This window comes from Antennarius striatus, chromosome 9, assembly GCF_040054535.1.
Source record: "Antennarius striatus isolate MH-2024 chromosome 9, ASM4005453v1, whole genome shotgun sequence".
In the NCBI taxonomy this organism is placed as follows: domain Eukaryota; kingdom Metazoa; phylum Chordata; class Actinopteri; order Lophiiformes; family Antennariidae; genus Antennarius; species Antennarius striatus.
In genome coordinates this window covers 15,614,862-15,634,149 of record NC_090784.1, presented here as the reverse complement: position 1 = coordinate 15,634,149, position 19,288 = coordinate 15,614,862, and the positions used below count along the sequence as shown (strand labels likewise).

Sequence of the window (19,288 nt, the reverse complement as noted above, 5' to 3'; positions counted from 1 at the left end):
TTTCCGTATTCGCAATACGTGTGCACAGCGTTCCTCCAATCTGATTGGCTATCGGAAGAAACAGGCGGGGTAAGTGTGGTCCAATAGGGTGCTGAAACGATAGTACGCATCGCTTTTGTCATCACGTGTAAAAAATGTTTTTGTTAAATTATTTATCTCAAATTATAGTGGCTTGTGGTTTCTCAAATTAGAAGTAGATATTTAAAATGTAATCTTTACGTGTAATTTGTTTTTGCAGTGATTAGTTGAATGCAGATTGTTATTAGTTCATTATCTGTGTTTCATCATGTTTTTATTCTAATCAACTTTAAGCCAGTTGTTTTATGTCTTTTTGTTAAGAATATTTGCAATTACATAAAACATGTTGACTTTAAATCGGCATGTAAGGTGCAGAGGGGCTCTAATAAAAAACACAGATTGTGTTATTTTATTGTAATCCTTGCGGTGTAATTTATAATGACTACAGTGTTGTTATACTTTATACTTTATTATGTTTATTTAAGCTGTGACACGTCTGAAAAACAGCTTAGCAGATCACAAATCTTGGTCTTGATTTTCTCTTTGGCTGCACTGAAAGAATTTCTTCAATAAAGATTGTGTTTTTACAAATAAAATCAACTCTTGCATTTGCAAACGACTCTGTGCTCTATTTTGCCATTTATTAATTTCATTTTAATTTTATGTTTCAGAGATCTGGATTATTCAATGTGAACTCACTAATGTTATTGCTTATCCACTTTCAACAGAATTATTTCCTGATGAACATCTCTTAAATCAATACTTCATTTCAATTGCCATGGCCAATGCCTAATAGTCCATTCATATGGTAATTTGATTTACTAAATATATTCCAGAACCAAAGTTGACATTTTATCCTGTAGATTTGTATTAGTCAGTGGCTTCTAATGTTTAATTTTCTTGTAATTATATCATTAATTGATGCCAACTTGCTGATTTCTTGCTAAACCTTACTGCAAATAACCTCACACAGACTGTACATGGGTGCTACATTGCAAGATTGCTGTGGCTATGTGATCATCTGCAATGAATTTGAACCATGACGTGATCATGGAAAATCAAACAATTCAGTTTATGTTCTGGTTTTGAATGTCAATGTTGCGTGGTCTTACATGAAGTTGTGACTTTTGACAATTTTCAGTAAGCTCTGAGGTTGGTGCACTTCACTCCACTTCATTCCAACATACACTTGGACCTTTTGCTTTTCTTCCAAAGAGCAGCAAATGAATAGCATAAAAGTAGAGAAGAGGCGAAAGTGACACTTTCGCACTCAGTTGTCAGTTTGTTGGCGGACCCCTCCCTCTCTGCTCTAGCCTCTTCTGTCACTCCTTTGCCTTCAACCTCCAGTTCTCATGTTTGGTTTTCAGACTGTGAAATCCAAGCCAGAGCAAGCAATGTCACCGGGGATGAAAGACGGAGAGGGCAAAGAAGGGGGTTGAAACACAGACAGAGGCTGGGAAAGACCTGAGTGTGGAAATTTTGAAGGTACTGGCAAAAATTCATTGAGCTGGAGATGGATGGCTTTCCTGAGGTACCATCATTGGCCAAATATCAATGATGTCAGTGGGATGCCAAGATCCAAAGTAAGTTAGGGCAAAAGCACAACTATAATGTGGTGAAAAGCCAAATCTGAATAATTTGGAAATTATTGTCAACATTTTTTAAAGGCATTCCAGATTCTATGCAGTAATATATTAAGTCAATCATGCAATTAGAAAGTGAGTGAGCCACACCCTGTCTTGTGGTTACCTGCCTTGTAAAAATGCAGGGTTATATCTCCTGTTACTGATTAACATGCTGTTGGAGTGTTGCACAACTTAAACTTCTTTTGCTGCCCATGTTTGAGACAGGTGGCTGACACCAAATTCAGAATGATGAAATGGATGAAATATAAAATGAAGGTTTAGCACTGTTCTTAATATGTTAAAATAAAAAATAGCAGAAATCATTGTTTCATTTATCTTTTATGTGTTTCAACCTTTAAAGGGTTAGAATTTGTAAAATCATTCTAAATTCAACATTGAGCTTCGTCAGATTGATAAAAAGCACACAAACAATTACATCAATTTTTTTTATTTTCATAGAACTTTTTCACATCTTAAAACAGTTTCTCATAGTTTTTTCTATATACAAATATACATAAACATTTACAAAATGATGAGCATGACAAAAACAAGTGTAAATATAAACTGGGAAATCCCTTCAGTTTGAGGTTTGACAATGTGCAAGTAAGATCACATTTGCGATATCAGCCAGTGTACCATAATAACGACAAGATGTCAGAAATAGGACATTAACCATAAGTACTGAAAAAGCTCAACGCCCTGACAATGTGTTGTTAATCAGCGTGTCTCAACCATACATGAACATTTAATTGTTACAATGGTTAACAACAATGAAAATAAATGAAAATAAAACGGACAGTCACTTGATTCTTAGCACTGTATTATTAGTATAAAAAGAGCACAATGTCGAATACTTTCAGTGGTGTTCATCAAAGACATCATGTAAGCTAGTGTGAATCTGACAGCGACACCCGAAAAAATACGGAGCTTGAATGCTACGACACAATAACATGACAGGAATCCTACTCAATGTAGACTTTGGATGAAGCCAAAAACATTTCCAAGATGTCACGTCAACAGTTCTCTCAGTGTAGAGAAAGAAAAATGACATTGACTGTTAGAGATGAGGAAAACAATGCAATTCGGTACCAACATTATGGCAATTTGAAAACACAGGCTAATGAAGACATGTACTCTTGTCATTTGTCATTTTTAACTTAATCTTAATCCATTGAGCATTTTAATCAATTAGCTTGAAGTTTAGTTCAGTATAACTAAAAAATGTGCATCGTAAATGGTCAAAAATGAGAATTTCCATCCTCATTACAAGCAATCAAAAAAGATAACTGAGGTCCTCTTCTTTGGAACGCTCAACGTTCCACATTCAAGCAAACATACACAAAAACACACACACACACACACACACACACACATACCTGCACACCAATACACACCGACAGCACCGTCCATGCTTATAAAAAAAGTCTTTATAAACAATCTTTATAAAAAAAAAATCTCCTCTGTGTTCATGGTCCCAATGACCAGCATTGGTTTAGCATTGTCTCTGTTAGTTTATGTCAGCCTCATTGTAGCCACAGAGCTAATAAGGCTGGGATCAAGGTGAGGACGAGTGAAACAGAGACCGGCTTTGCTCCTGAACTTCCGATACTCCTCTGAACATTTGGTTCCATCGCAGCAGGGTCGTCTGACCAGAGAGAGAAAGGAGTCAGTATTAGATTTCAACATTCCTTCATAGTAAACATGTCCAGCTGAGCGCCTCTCAGACATCCAACTGCTGTGACTGTGCTGCATGGTATTTTTATGGTGGAATCCTCACCTGCTGGGAGCCGGTTAGAGGGGTTGTGAACTACTCCAGGAAACATCCCTTTTCCTCCATCCATGCCTTTTCCCGTTTTATCTTCCTTAGATTTGTCGATGTGGTTCTTCTCAGAACCTTTAGGCCCGACAACATCCACTCTCAGCCTTAAACAGTCCTGGCCATGGTGATGCATTGGACTGGCTGTGTGTAAAACAAACAAATGAGTTTTAGAAGGTTGAGAAAATGTAAAGATCACAAGTTGATCAAAATATTGATGTCGTCATTGATACTTACAGATATAATAATAACTTTCTCCCTGTCTGAACTCCTTTCCCAGGGTGAAGGGAGTAAAACGTTGGAATTTCTCTGAGAATTTTTCTGGTGCATGGGGAGCAAAGGGACGTGAGCACTCCCACCGAAGCTGGTCAAAGGAGTGAGGTTTGCACACATCATAGTCCTCCCTCTCCACCATGTACAGCACGTAGCGCTCAGCTGTATGCGATGACACCTCTCCATGGGTATAGTGTGGGCAGATGATGTCCAGATAGTCATTGATGCTCACTTCTACTTTGTACTCATCCCACAGGAAGCTGCAGGGAGACAAGAAGGAGGAGGAGGTTACTCACAAACGTCTAACATGTATAACTTTTTCCTTTGCAGAATTAATGATGACATGAATAACAAGCAGATGCTAACCCCTACACACCCTGACAGCTTGACTCACACAATACAACTGATTAAAAATAACAGTAGAGTCTGTTCATACACAGGCACCCAACGCACAGCAACACAACTGAAAATACCTACTCACACGGATAACACACACTAACACACAAGTATAGCCAGTCATGTGAGTATGTTTGTGTAAACGTGCTCCGCTGTACTTGTGCAAACCTGTCAGGGTGACAGAAGTAGAAAGCTCCTGATTAGGCCATACTTGTTCACCTTTTTTAGAAACATGAATACACACCCAGAATCTCACAAGGTACTAACTTTTTCCACAAACACACACACACACGCACACACACACACACACACACACACACACACACACACACACACACACACACACACACACACACACACACACACACACACACACACACACACACGCACAACCTCCCCTCATTTTGCTTTCAGCAGAGATTCACTTTTCACCTGCTCACAAGAGGGTGAGATTTTAAGTGACAGCTCAAACCCATCTCCTCTCGCCATGTCTGCTCATCCACTTCCCTGTCTATGCAATCCATTCTTTCTGTTGAGTCTCACCATGTAATCTTTTCTTTCAGCTTCTGGATGTTTGTATTGAAGGTCCTTGTACTTATTTGCTGTCTCTATCTGTATTTTGACTCAATTTCTCTCCACTTTCATCAAAGACAGAGACAGAGTAGGTAGAGACAGACAGACTGTTGCTCTCTTTTCATCTTCACCCTTCATTTACTTTTATAGCTCTTTTTAAGCCTCCTTCCCAGTTCCCCGTTCCTCTCTTCCCATTCGTGTTTCTCCTCTGATGTCCTAATATAGCAATATGGACAATTGCTGAAGTCTGTCTCAGCCTGTACATCCCCAACGGCAAATTTGTGCCAATTAGAATTGAATTAAATCAATTTGAGTTAAATCTTCATCTTAGGGTTTGAGGGGTTTTTTGTAAGTTACACTTATTAAGATACAGCCTTGCTTGGTCAAAAAGTCAAAGTTATATCTGCAGGAAATCTGTTGTTTCACTTTCAACCTGTCTGCCAAAGTGAATGTGATGCAGGCGAGGCCGTTCAACACCCTAACGTGTGATGTGCAGCCGGCCGGCATGTTGCAACCCATACGAGAGCTGCCAAAAGCTAGTTAAGAAAGACATTGATGTTTGCGTGTTACTCTGATTACATCCTCGGGGGTGATAGGCTCTAATTCTTAAATTAAATCTGTGCTTAAACTAAATTAATGCCTGTGTGTTGGATGTTGCAGGGAGTGAAAGTGACTGGAAAGCAGCTCCTGTGAATCTCCCATTGTTTGTTTGTGTGTGTGTGTGTGTGTGTGTGTGTGTGTGTGTGTGTGTGTGTGTGTGTGTGTGTGTGTGTGCATGTGTGTGCATGTGTGTGCGTGGGTGCGTGCGTGTGTGTGTGTGCCCCAGCATCAAAGCATGGGATATAGTGGGTCTGAACCCCCTCCTGTTGTTGTGGCTCCTGTTGGGACCCACTGGCCAAGACTCAGACACAGTGGCTCCAAATGCAGTCCTGTAGCCCCTCCTCCCACCTCTGTTTGTGTGTGTGTGTGTGTGTGTGTGTGTGTGTGTGTGTGTGTGTGCGTGTGCGTGTGTGCGTGCGTGTATGTGTGTTATTGGTTAGTGCAAACCTGCCTGTTAAAACACGTTTTGTAAGTTGAGTACAGCTCTACACTTGTTATCCGGGGCTAGCAGGATGATCACCTCCCTGAACGTGTAATCAAGGTCCTCCTTCAGAAAAAGGTTCTTTGTAAGCGTGTGTGCATTCGTGTGCAGGTGCGCACGCCTTCGATGTTGTGTGTTTTGCGAGGGCAAGTGTTTCAATTAAAGAAAAAAGAGACACATTCTGTAGCTGCCTAATTGGATGAATAATCTCTTGTGTCATCTTGTTCCTCTTGGCTCGGCTTTCTTTGCATTGGAGAAGTACAAACTGAGTTGTGGAAAACAAGACACACGGAGATCTCAAGCTGATCCCTCTGAAGTAAAAAACAGTTCTAATTTGTCTGAGATACACTTTGTTTTCCACAACGTATTCTTGTCCGTGGCCTGGCCGACATCAGCATAAACACACAGGCCTGTCAAAAGCAAACAAAACAGAGTCTGTTGCTGGTTTCATTCACAGCTCATGCTTTCACCAAAACTCACCCTTTATCCTTCTCACATCCTCACCTCCCACCCTTCACTGGTATGGCTAATTAAAAGCTTTTAAGGATCTGGGGCCAGCGTGTTCTTTACAAAAGGGGGGAGTTGGAATGAATGGGGTGTAATTATACCCTTTCCCCCCTAAAGACAGACATCCTGAGGGCCACAGGGCCCCGTCAACCTCTGCACCTTACCCCCTGCAGAGCTTTCGCTACCCCGACTGGTGTGGATGCGCATTACATATGAGCTTATATGACACTGAGTATTTCTGTGGTTTCTCAGTTCAATTTGAGCAGTCCAGATTGTTTTCCCGTAAATTGAATTTTCTTCCGGCCATTGCAAGTCAAGGAATTGGGAAATCTATGCAAAACAAAATCTGTCGTTCTCTGGTCTTCTTCATCTTTGTCCATCCTTTTTTTTAATGTATTCATCAATCTTTAAAAAAAATTCTTTGCATTTGACCCATCTGTGTGCATCTATGTGCCTTGTGTGCTGCTGCGGACCTACTTTCCACACAGCTTCATCTTCCTGTGCATCGATGTCTGCTTGCGTGTGTTCGTGCGCATGTTTTCGTGGAGGAAGCGTCCTCTGAAGACCCTCAGTTCAGGGCTTCTCGTGCCTCGGGCTCATGAGCACATCTGTTTATGGAGACCCACTGAAGCCTCTTTTGTGTTTCCGTACCTGCAACTGAGACGTGGGCAAACGGTAAAGGTTGAAGGTGGCTGCAGTCTTTCTTCCTCTCTGCAGCAGGAAGGTCACTTCTCACTTTAGAGCTAATCCAGTGCTTACGTCAGTGATGCGTGTGTGTTATGAGAGTATTAAATGGTTAAATAGTCGCAGCACTGCTATAGGTGAATTCTTTTGCATTTGGCCTCCTCATTTACACTTTGAAGAGATACATCTGTCCTTGCACTACTTTCCACCACCTTTCTTTTTCCCCTTGCCATCGCTCTTTCTTTACTCCCTTTTTCCCGCTGCTCTTCCTGACATTTGTCCCCGGAGCTCCAACCAACTGACACAGGAGCGCCGCCTTTGTGGAGAGTTACAAACTGTCAGCCGGGTCAAAGGGTTAGAGTTCAGGGTCTCAGCTTCTCACGCACACTGCTGTCTGAGTCAGCATCGGAGATGTTTGTTCCACACACAAACATTCGTGGAACGCCACTGACACACAAACGCATGCATCACTCAAAGCGTTAACTCTGCAGGGAATCAATAGTAAGTGTGCAGAGGCAGGAATGTCACATGGTGGGGTTGTGGTTTACTTGGTTTATTGTGTTCTCACAAGCTGCACTCATCAGGTTTCCAGTCTCACCCTCACACACTTTTACTTTGAGGTGTACACTTAATACCCTATTAATTTGCTGCGGTATGGCAGATTCACACCTCCGTTCACACAGGCAGAGAAGCTGTCAGTGGTTCTAATGAGTTTAGCTGCTCACTGGTGGGACACTCCATTATAGCCAATCTAATACACGCCGAAAGGTCTTTCCATATTAGCGTCACTCTTCCCTTCATCTTATTGTCTTAGAATAAGAAGCCCAATGAGAATTTCTCAGCTCTTATGCAGTAATACATTCATCTCCCTCTACTTCAATTACAAGTCCAGCTCCAACTCATTAGTTATTACTTTTTGCAAATCTTTCTATGCTTATATTTGCATTTATTACACTGTTAAGACAGTGAGAGTTCCTTTGCAAGATAGGAACTGGTCAACGCTGCAGTCTCATTTCACTCCAAACCTCTACCCTCCCCTCATCCATCATTCTTCTCCCTCTCCTCCCGCTGTCTGCCTCTCCTTTATTCAACAAAATCAACCCATCCCCCTCTCCCCATCTTCTTTTCTGTTGTGTCTCCCAACACTGACATAATACACCAGCACTTTTCATCCAGGCTAATTTCTCGACACAAACCCGATTCACCCTTGTCTCACCCTGAACCCTACTCCTCCTACTTTCTGCCCCCAAAATCTTTTCACCCAGTCTCCCCTTTGTGTCACTTCCCATTCTGTCTATGAAGAAAAGGAAGGCCAAATGGTATCATGCTTGGTCTAATATGTTGGGGGAGTCACAGAGAGTTAATCTACATGCCTGTGCCTCTGTGTCTCTCTTGGGATGGGGGACAAATTCAGTGACTTGTGTGAATTAACATTAAATATTTGTCTTTTCTTACTGGGAATACGTTTTTGATAAATTAAGGCTAAATACATCTGTGATCAGAAGTCTGTTTGGCAGAAATCGGTTTCTAATTCAGCCCATTAGAGGGCGATCTTGAGCTATGAGTAGACAGCAATGCCAAGGTATGTGAAATGCTATGAATGGGCAGCGTACACCTACACACACTTGCACGCTTGCCCACACATACTACGATAACACGAGGGAAAAACAGGTCTCTCCAGTGTTAGCAGAGCCAGGGCTGAGAGGTGCTCTGTACTCCTGTGGTGGAAAACTACTGGGGCAAAAAAAAACAGAGGATGGTCTGTGAAAAATAGGGGGGTTGGCTCAAATTGGGAGGGGAGGAAGTCTGGACCACAGATAAGGAAGCAAGAGGAAGAGCAAAGAAAAAACAGAGGTATATAGATACTACTCTGATGCTGGGAAGAAGGATCTCCACACAAACCTGGGACATTTAAGGTATAGACTAGTGCATAAGGGAATTAGGTAAAAGGACTATTAAGCCAGCAGGGAACACACAGAAATACTGCTGATATTAAACGGGAAAGATCCATAACAAGATAAATGGAGATGTCCTGCTGTGCTTGTAATTGATTGTTCTGATGTTCCAGGGTGGATTGCATCTGAGAGATTATGAGGGAAAAAATTCCACAGAAGAAAATCCAACAGGACACACACACACACACACACACACACACACACACACACACACACACACACACACACACACACACACACACACACACACACACACACACACACATCTATCTATCTATCTATCTATCTATCTATCTATCTATCTATCTATCTATCTATCTATCTATCTATCTATCTATCTATCTATATATATATATATATATATATATATATATATATATATATATATATATATATAGAGAGAGAGAGAGAGAGAGAGAGAGAGAGAGAGAGAGAGAGAGAGAGAGACATAGGGGGCAAGGCATAATGAAACAGATACAGGTTATATCACAGGATTACAGAAACATTTATTTATATAGATATACATATGTGTCTATGGGTCAGATGGTCAGATTACACACCATCTGTAAAACATGTTTGTGTGTGTGTGTGTGTGTGTGTGTGTGTGTGTGTGTGTGTGTGTGTGTGTGTGTGTGTGTGTGTGTGTGTGTGTGTGTGTGTGTCAGTTGTAATTCTGATAGGATTAGAGACTTGCAACCAGACAGAACACAGACTGGGGAGGGGCAAATAATGGGTGGAAAGAGCGATGTTAAGTTAAAGGATAGTTGAGGTGAGGCAGGTGATGATGACATCAGCCCAATTCACCCCAAACTCATCCTCCAGGCCACTTACACGTGTCAAAGCAGGCCCAGGCTGCTTCATTAGCAACAAAGGCAGACAGCCAGACACAGATATAGATAAATTTAAAATTACACTGCAACAAAATCCTCCTGGAGAAGTTATCACTGATAGTTGGAGAATGGCAAACAAACCCAGGCTGGTCTGGATGGATGACAGCAATCAAATAACACACAGAGTTAAAGGCAGCCACGGAGTGCCACCTTAATAGCCTCAACATCTGCGCAGTAAACAGATCTTGAACACACTCGAATTTGTGAGCAAGCAGAGCGGCTAGTCTGGGAGGGCAGCCAGCTGTTAGAGAGAATGAAGGGGTGAAGCTGTTAAAACAGAATGAAGGAGTGTGAGGATGGAGAGGGGAACAGACAGGTACGTAACACACCACACAACACAAACACACACACACACACACACACACACACACACACACACACACACACACACACACACACACACACACACACACACACACACACACACACACACACAGCTAACAGACTTTAGTATAGTAACAGCAGGGTGGAATGTCGGCTGTAGCTAATATTAACATCTACGTCCTTCTTGCCCCGAATATGTGTATATGTGAGTCATGTCATTCCCGGTAAGTCCAGAGGACACTCCTTATTTCACTCTGACGAAGACACAAACGATCACATACTCTCAGTTGACTATAAAAACAAAATAACCTCTGGCAAAAATCTGGCAAAGGGCAGCACAAGTTCATACTCTCATAAACACATGTACACACACAACACAACTGAAGCAAGCAGAGACACGCAGTGTGAAAACAAGACTGAACCAGACTGACAAAAGCAAGTCTTTCCACCTGTCATGAAGGAAAACACACGCTCCACAAGACTTGAAGCCATAACCATTAAATCAGACTCTAACACGGTCGCATAGTTTACAGAGAGAAAAACACGCACGCTTCAGGAAGAACCTCACATCGCTCTGCTCTCCAACACGAACGGGCAGACGGCTGCCATCTGGTCTCCATCCTCCACACAAGACAAATCACCGCAGCTCACAATCAAACCAAGAATCACTTAGCATCAATTATCCACAGCCCACTGATGGATCAATGTAAACCTACAAGCAGGTGACTAATTTACCAACAGGGACCGTTCCAGGACATGTGGGCTTCAAGAGTTGGAAACCTGAGAGATGAAGGGAGAAGGCAAAATGAGAGCAAAGGGGGAGAAAGAAGGGTGGGTGGGTGGGGGCTGGGATTGAGGGATTACAGATCGGTAATGGGGAGTAGACTGTCAAATGTGGAGAGAACTATAATACGGGTGGCATGTAGAGGTCAGATAATTATGGTTTCATTTGGGGTTTTTAGTTCTCATTATCTTTCTGGTGAACATTTTAGAGTTCTTCCTCCTCATCCGTTTGTTTGACATGGCAGAGATTGAGAAACTGGTCCTGGAGCATTGAAGGAGTGACTCACTAGAGAAGAGAAGCCATATTTTTGTGATTTGTTCCTGTGAAGTGTTGTTGTTTGTTTGTTTTTTACGGATGTTTCCTGTCTATATCAGACATCTAACAAAAAGGCTCTGCTCATAAACTCTCATTTGACAGCATCTCATCCAATGCTGAATAAGAGACAGAAGATTTGACTCTCTCTCTCTCCTTCTCTCTCTCTGTCCTTTCTTACTGTTCCTACTATTTTATCTAATTTGCTCTAAAACTTTGCGTTCCTTAATCCAGAATTTAAAGACAATGGTCTACATCTGCATTCTTTCTACATCTGCTGTCACTCAGAACTCAGGTGTTTCAAACCTCAGCCTCTGAGTCACGCATGGACAAACCGATGACACAAGCACACTCATGATAATAGGACTTTCCATTTGATTCCTCACCCAACTATGAGGCCAATTGTTCTCTTTGTTGTAAGTTGTTTTTTTTTAGCCTTGCCCTGTCACTCTTAAAGGGCAATTAGAGAGCCAGCGATGTAATCAAGACAACACTAAAAGGCCACATTGGCTTTTTGCTTTAGATTTTAATCGACCCATCTCAGAGAAGCAGAGGCCTTAAAATAAAATAATACTATACTCTTTCACGCATCGGGATCACTTGCTCCGCGATAAGAGCTCAATAAATCGCGCAGCAATATTGCGAGTCAACCTCCATCGATTCCGCTGAGTGGTCCTCTAGAATTACATGTCTGACCTCAAAACAAAATAATCAGCATTATGTGCTGGTGGTGGTGGTGGGGGGATGGGGGGGGTCTTCCCTAATGAAAAATATCATATCACAATAAACTCCGATTAAGTATTGAAAGATAACTTATTGATCAGCCCGTCTTCATATTCATTCTCCTTTACAGACTTTCCACTGCGCACAGTGCGCACACAGGTGCAGAGCCTGCAGTCAGCGTCACTGGCCAAGTTCGTACTTGTCAGTCTATTTTCAACTTTTAGAGTATGTCTGTGTCTGTGTTGCGGTTAAATATAGTGGTGAATCTGTCCATCTGTCTAGCTTCACAATCTCCTGCTTTTACATCCCGGTGCTGCTGCTGCTGCGCATGATGCACACTTGTGTTAAAGGTTTAAAGGTGGACGACACGTCCCGACTTCAGTGGAGACGAAGATTAACTGTCACTGTAGCCATCACCAGTTTGACACAGAGATAAAAAAAAACAAAAAAAAAACAAAAACTAACAATCAATAAAAGTAAAGCATATCTTAGGCTGAACTGGACATCCTGACGGAGCGCGCAGTAACTGGTTCACAACATACAGGTAGTCTCCGCGCACGCAAACACACGCAAACACACGCAAACACACACACACACACACACACACACACACACACACACACACACACACACACACTAAACCACAGATGGACACTCACTTTGGGTTGGAGCTGTTCCAGTAGACGCTGTGTCTTTCCGCGGAGGCGAACCAAGCACCGATGCTCAGAGCCAAACACACCAGACACGTCAAATCCATTGCTCCTCTTCTCCCAGCGACACAAGTAAATGAGACAATTTAAAAATGTGTTTGAATTTAAGATTTTAAATCGCAAATCACTCGCGCCTGAGGACTTTACGCTCCTAATGTATGATAAAGACAGAGTCAGCCGGTGCAGCCCTCTCACGCTGTTCCTACTCCTAACTGGCTGACAGAGACGTAATTTGTCTGTTTTGTTTCGGACTGGCCCCACCCCTCGTCGACCCGCCAACCAATAGGAGTAAGGCAACTTAAAACTCACGCCCACCGCAACAGTCTTTAACGCTGCGTCCAGATTAGCAAAACAACTTTACGAGAACTATCGTGGAAGCGCACTCAATATATTTTCGACGACATGTAATATAACGATTTTAAAATAAGATTAATTTGATTACCAAGTCACATGCCAGTAAATATTTATCAGATGTCAAAATAAATACAATTAATTACCATAATATGACGTGTATCATTAATGATTAAAGTTCAGGTGGTGATATAAAACACTTAATAATTTGACTGCACTATAAATAAATAATCATGAAAAAAAACACAGTGCGGCAAGACATTATTATAATTGGTGCAGTGCATGTTTAGGTTATATTAGTGGATTATGATTTTTAATGCATGAACACGTAATAAACATGTATGTGGTTGGTAATAAGTTCAAGGCCCATATCTACTGTGTTTATATCTGTTGTTGTAACACTGTTTTGTCGTGTTGTTGTGTAACAGTGTAATGCAGTGTTGCATCCTCTGTGACAGCCAGAGTATCTTGTTTTACTGTAGTTTGTCTGCATGAATGTTTGTGTTGCATTGCTTGCCCTGTTGTTACGGAATTTGTTGTGATGTTGCTCCACTATAATGCTGCCAAACAGATTAGTTTAACGTCTTATACTGAGGATATACATGCTGGGCTGTCCCACTGGTGTGTGTCATTTGAGAATCCTCTGAAGAATAGTGTGTGTGTTCTTGCAGGCTGTTGTTGTTGTCTAGGCTTGCTGGTGCACTAATTATGCTTTCCCAGATAATAAAGAATTACTACTACTTTATCAGTCAGTCTAATCTAGTGGTCTCCATGTAATCGCTTTCCCAGACAGGTGACTTCACAAAACAACCTTACAGATGGAGTGGATAATGTCCAGACACAGTGTCAGTGGGATTGTGGCCCCAGCGAGGGCTTCCCTTGGGCGTGGATGGAGTCCAGACCAGGTCAGCTGCTGCAGAGCGCCATGGCTGCAGGGATGAATGAGCGGGGAATTTGTGTTCATGTTGTGTAAATTTGTTGTTACGTACTTGTGTGTTCATATGTGTAGACAGCTGACTGTCTCTGGGCTTGGCTGGACAAGCACACACACGTCCTGGCACTTGAACAGCACCCCCCCCCCATTACACACACAGACTGATGGTAGATCCCGAAGGCAGTGGGGTTTAATCATGGCTGAGAGAACTTTTCCAGTTTATAAGAAGGAAAAGACAGACAGAAATGATGAATTGATTGTGTGGTGGTGAATAATGGGTTTAGGAGGGAAATTTACCAGTTTCTGACATGGTAATTACAAATTTCCAAATACAAATTCTCCTTGTGCCAAAGGGATTTATTTCATACAATTTCTTTCCTTGCAAAGTCAGGTATCTGGATCTGCCATCATTATCAGGTGCTTTAAATTTACAGCAATATTTACCAGTTCTTATTCATACATAACACTATTAAGTGGCTGACAGTAATCCTCATCAGCGGCAGACTTTTACCATTAGTGTGGGATATCTTTGTGATACTTTCATCGTGCGTTAACCATCCCTTTGGTGAAACCGGGCACATATGTATTAATGGATCAACAACCCACACGCACACCTCATCTCTGTTCCTGTGGTCAAATAAGTCAATTTGCTCGGAGCTCCCATTGTACATACAATACATGCGCACACACACACACACACGCACGCACGCACGCACGCATGCACACACACACACACACCACACACACACACACACACACACATTTCTGCAAGCAAACATGTAAGGCTTCTACTCTCGTGTTTGATCTACAGCCAGTAGAATCTGTGGATGACTCCTTGAATGAGACATACATGACGTAAGTGGCCCATCATGGCGCGAACACAGATGCACTTGCAGGGAGAAGGCCTCCATGAATGACGGAAAGGCAGACATCATTTTATGACTCAAAAGAGAAATTTAAAGATGCTCTGGAGACAATGCAAGGCACAAATGTTTTAAAGTGGATTAAAGATGATAGGAGGAAGAGCAGACAAGAAAGCAAACCTCTCGGCAAAAGGAAATAGACATGTTTATTTCTTGTCTCCGGTTATCGTAGTATCTGCAACTGGTTGTTCGACATGTTAAGAACATCCCATGGTTATGTAACACAAACAATTACAGGGAAGAATGTATGCATTGAGCATGTTCAGCTGTCTGTACCTTGGGGTGTGGGGAGTGTAGAAAGCATAAACAGAGCCAATGAAAAGTACCGGTATAAGTCTTGCTAGAATAAATGTTGTGATAACAGGGGTGAATAATATGAGTGAGGCATTTATTTTACTGTATGAATGTTCGGTCTTGCTCCTGGTTTCATTCTCTTATCCTTTATTGTGTCAGCCTCAGGCAAGGATCAGGGCTTGTCAGGAATCACTGCTGTAAGATTTGAAGTGATTTCCAGACAAACACACTACAAGTATGAAGCCAGAGTGTCAAATACAGTTAAACAGAGAAAAGAGAATAGACAAATTTGGCATGAAGTGGATCGTCAGTGTAGAGTATTATAGATGCAACATAAATATGGAAACACTTGTTGTTAGGCATGCTGAAACATATCAAAGGTCAAACATGGATGGTAGACTAACTGTGTGGTTGCTTTTCAGGTCAGCTGGTACGGAATCCAAACAAAAGGAATGTGCTAGCTTGGGTTTTAATTGGAGTTTAAATATCTGCAGCAGTGCTCTGATCTCTGCTGCCTCTTAGACAAAGCCTGATGTTATCCTCTTGATCACATTCTCACCCTCTTTCGTCCCAGGTTTATCATGTCATCACTCAACGTGACCTCAACCCTCAGCTGCTGTCGTGCCATTTGTGCCTCTCTTCTCTACCCTTCATCACACTGAATAAGTTTAACTGGCAGAGGAAAAGAAAGGTGATAGGGAAGGTCAACATTATGACACAATGGAAAAGGTATAAAGAGGCTTAACGGGGCTAAAACACTTAAACCTGGTCTAAATTGACTAAGGTTGATCACAGATTGCAAGTCAAATAGATTCCTTTTGTTCCCTCAATCTCTGCCATTATAGCTAGCTTATGCTTGTTAACACTTGGCATTGTCTCATCTTCTCATGGACAGCTTGTCACCCCGCTGGCCTCGGTCCCTTTATCCCAGGCCTCCTGTAGGTCTTTGGTCATCTGGCTCATATCGGCACACTCCGACAAGCTGCCCATTCTCCGGCACCTCAAAGACACGTCTCCTTTCCATAGGCATTCACCCATTCATTGCAGTACAGGAGGTTCCCCATTCAAATGAAGGCAGGCACACTTCTGCCAGCTAGTGCTCCATGTGGAGGATTTGTACAGCAAGGGTCAAGAAAGTGGCTTACATTCACTTCCATGGAACATGTTGGAGTTTCTACTCTGAGCATTCTCTGGACAGTCACCAGGGAAGCTGACTTGGTTCCAAACATAAAAATGTCCACATAAATGAAGTAAATGAAACAGTGATACATGTGTCTGACAGCAGGGGGTAAATGAGTCTCCTCCCTTCCTCCTGAACAGTCTCCCACTATTCCCACTAGGAATTATTAACCAGCCCAGTCAACAGGCACACTTCACTCGACCCTGCAAGTTTGTCCTCTGTTGTGTCTCTCAGGTACTCAATCTCGTTCTCTCTCTCTCTCTCTCTCTCTCTCTCTCTCTCTCTCTCTCTCTCTCTCTCTCACACACACACACACACACACACACACACACACACACACACACACACACACACACACACACACACACACACACACACACACACACACACACACACACACACACACACACACACACACACACACAAACTTCAGGGAAATATTTAACCATGCTAGTCAGCTTGCATTGCCTCTGCCATCATTTTTTATACAGTATCTCCCTGTCAGTCTATCTGTCTATTCTCTCAGCTCATCTGTTGTCTCTGCTGCCTTTCCTTCCTTCTCTTTCTTCTGTTCATCTGTTCTGTCATTTCCACAGAGCCCTCATCAGCCCCTGGCCAGAACATACTGGGTACATCTCTCTCTGATTAGTTTCTCTTGTTTTCGTTTCACATGGACAAACACTTGAGCGTCTTCCATTTACTCTCTTTTATGCTCTATTGCCCCCTTTGACTTTTCCGTCTTGGTTTGGTCCACTTCTCTTTTGCTTTTTCCTCCTCACTTTCAATCCATTGTTATCTACCTTTTTTTTTCCAAATACGTTAGGCAATGCATTTTAGTAGAGAATCCATTATCCTCCTCCATCCTCCCACCTTCTGTCCTCTTTCTTTCTCTCTCCCTCCTCTCCTCACATGCCCCAGTCCTATATTCATTAACATAGTGTTAATGATCCCAGATGGACTGACATGTACTCTATGGGGGCGAAGTGTGACTGGTTTCTTCCAAGGGTGTGTGTGGGTGTTTTGTGTGTGTGTGTGTGTGTGTGTGTGTGTGTGTGTGTGTGTGTGTGTGTGTGTGTGAAGTGCGTGAGTGTGTGTGTTTTTGTGTGTGTGTGTGTGTGTGCGCACGTGCATACAGGGCAATTGGGTACTTCTGCGCATAATTCTGTGCACATAGAGAACGTGCATGACTATGTCTACACATGCAGGCAGGTACATGTGCTCATATCAGAATGATGGTTCCCAGAATAGATCAGTTATGATTTGCATCTTATGTCCTTATTTCAGAGTTTTTCCGTTTGCTGCTGAGGATGTGTGAGGATGATGTTCATGAGCAACTTTATCTGCTTTTGAATATGATGTGAAGAATACTTTAACCACAAGGTCAGTAAAAATAAATTCAGACAATTTGACAACATAAGGTCAAAATAAAGAGCTCTGCAAGAAAAACTGTAATCTCCACTTTAATATTGGACAACAGCTTTGTCTGACTCATCTGCATCCATATTGCTTCCTTGAACTAGTAACATTTCACACTTCTGGTACCAGTCTCTTGTTATTTGTAGTACACAAGGGACACCTGTGGATCTCATAAAGGAGAAAAAATTTCCCAAAAATGATTGTAGTGATTAAAGTAAGTGCAATATTTTTTAAAACAAATATGTTGTATCATTGTAAGTCTATGCTGTTTATCAAGGCAGCATGATGGCACAATGGGCACTGTTGCCTCCTGGGTTCAGTTCTCCCTGTGTCTGTGTGGGTTCTCTCCGAGTTCTCTGGCTTCCTCCAAAAGCACACAACTGAGGTGAATTGGCCACTCTAAATTGACTGTAGGCATGAATATGTACGTGGATGGTTGTTTGTCTTTGTGGCCCTACAATGAACTGGCGACTTGTCCAGGGTGTATCCTGCCTCTACCCACAGTCAGCTGGGATAGGTTCCAGCGTAACATTTGGTCCCGATTTGGATATGTAGCTGAAAATGAGACGATTAAGCATTGTCTCATCATCAAGAAAACAAATGAACGAATGAACGAACAAATGAATGAATGAATGAATGAATGAATGAATGAATGAATGAATGAATGAATGATCCTGATGGCAACACAATTTCAACATCTAGACAGACAACAAGTACTGTGGAAGATGTGACTTAATATTTAAGTGTCTATTTCAATGGAGTAATTAAAACAATTGAAATAAAATTCTAGCTTGCTCTTCCATCTTGGGAAAACCACGTACCTCCAGAACCTCAATGCCCCCGAATCCCTATCAAAACCAGTAGATATCATTATCACACTTCGATTTTATACATAAAAAACTAGAATATTACTAAAGGAGCAATTGGGGTGTTGGCTGGCAGATTTTCATTCAGGCTGCTTCCATCTACAGTATATCAGTGTTTTACATAAAGTGAAAATAATAAGCTGCTAGCTCCAGCTTCATATTTATTTTATATACTCACTGCAAATTTGATGGTTGCCATTCATAAACATGCCATTTACTTGTTCATTAAGCTAGATAGTTGATTGTGGAGTTTAATTTCTAGGGCAGCAATTTGGCCTGGCTAACCACCAACCCAAAGCTTTCGTTTTTGACATTGACATATACAAAGATGAACAACATATCTCCGCCTCCTCCTTCTGTACAACACTGATGCCAAAATACACAAGCTGCGAGCGCTGCCATCTCATGTGGGCGACGTCATTTGATGCCAGAGTCTATGCAGTAGTGGTTGGGCAGTGGAGCACAGGATGGAGTCACCCGCCTGCAAGCTGAACTCAGTGGCATCTCGACCACTTTTTCATAGCATCAGACAACTAATTAAAACAAATTTATCCAAAAAATGAACACACAAAAGTGAGTGGGCTTTCAGTTCAGGCATTGCATTTTGAGAGATATACTACGTATTTTTAAAACACAGTATCTGATGGCTGGTT

General features: G+C 42.0%; 1 protein-coding gene across 1 annotated transcript; it reads right to left on the bottom strand.

The window, feature by feature from the left end:
- Positions 1-2,075: 2,075 nt before the first annotated feature.
- On the bottom strand, positions 2,076-12,868 carry efna1b (ephrin-A1b). The gene is made up of 4 exons (XM_068324559.1): positions 12,621-12,868; positions 3,697-3,992; positions 3,421-3,603; positions 2,076-3,288 (listed from the first exon to the last, which is right to left on the bottom strand). Exons 1-4 carry the CDS (start codon positions 12,716-12,718, stop codon positions 3,167-3,169), a joined length of 699 nt encoding a protein of 232 aa, XP_068180660.1. The 5' UTR covers positions 12,719-12,868; the 3' UTR covers positions 2,076-3,166.
- Positions 12,869-19,288: the final 6,420 nt, after the last annotated feature.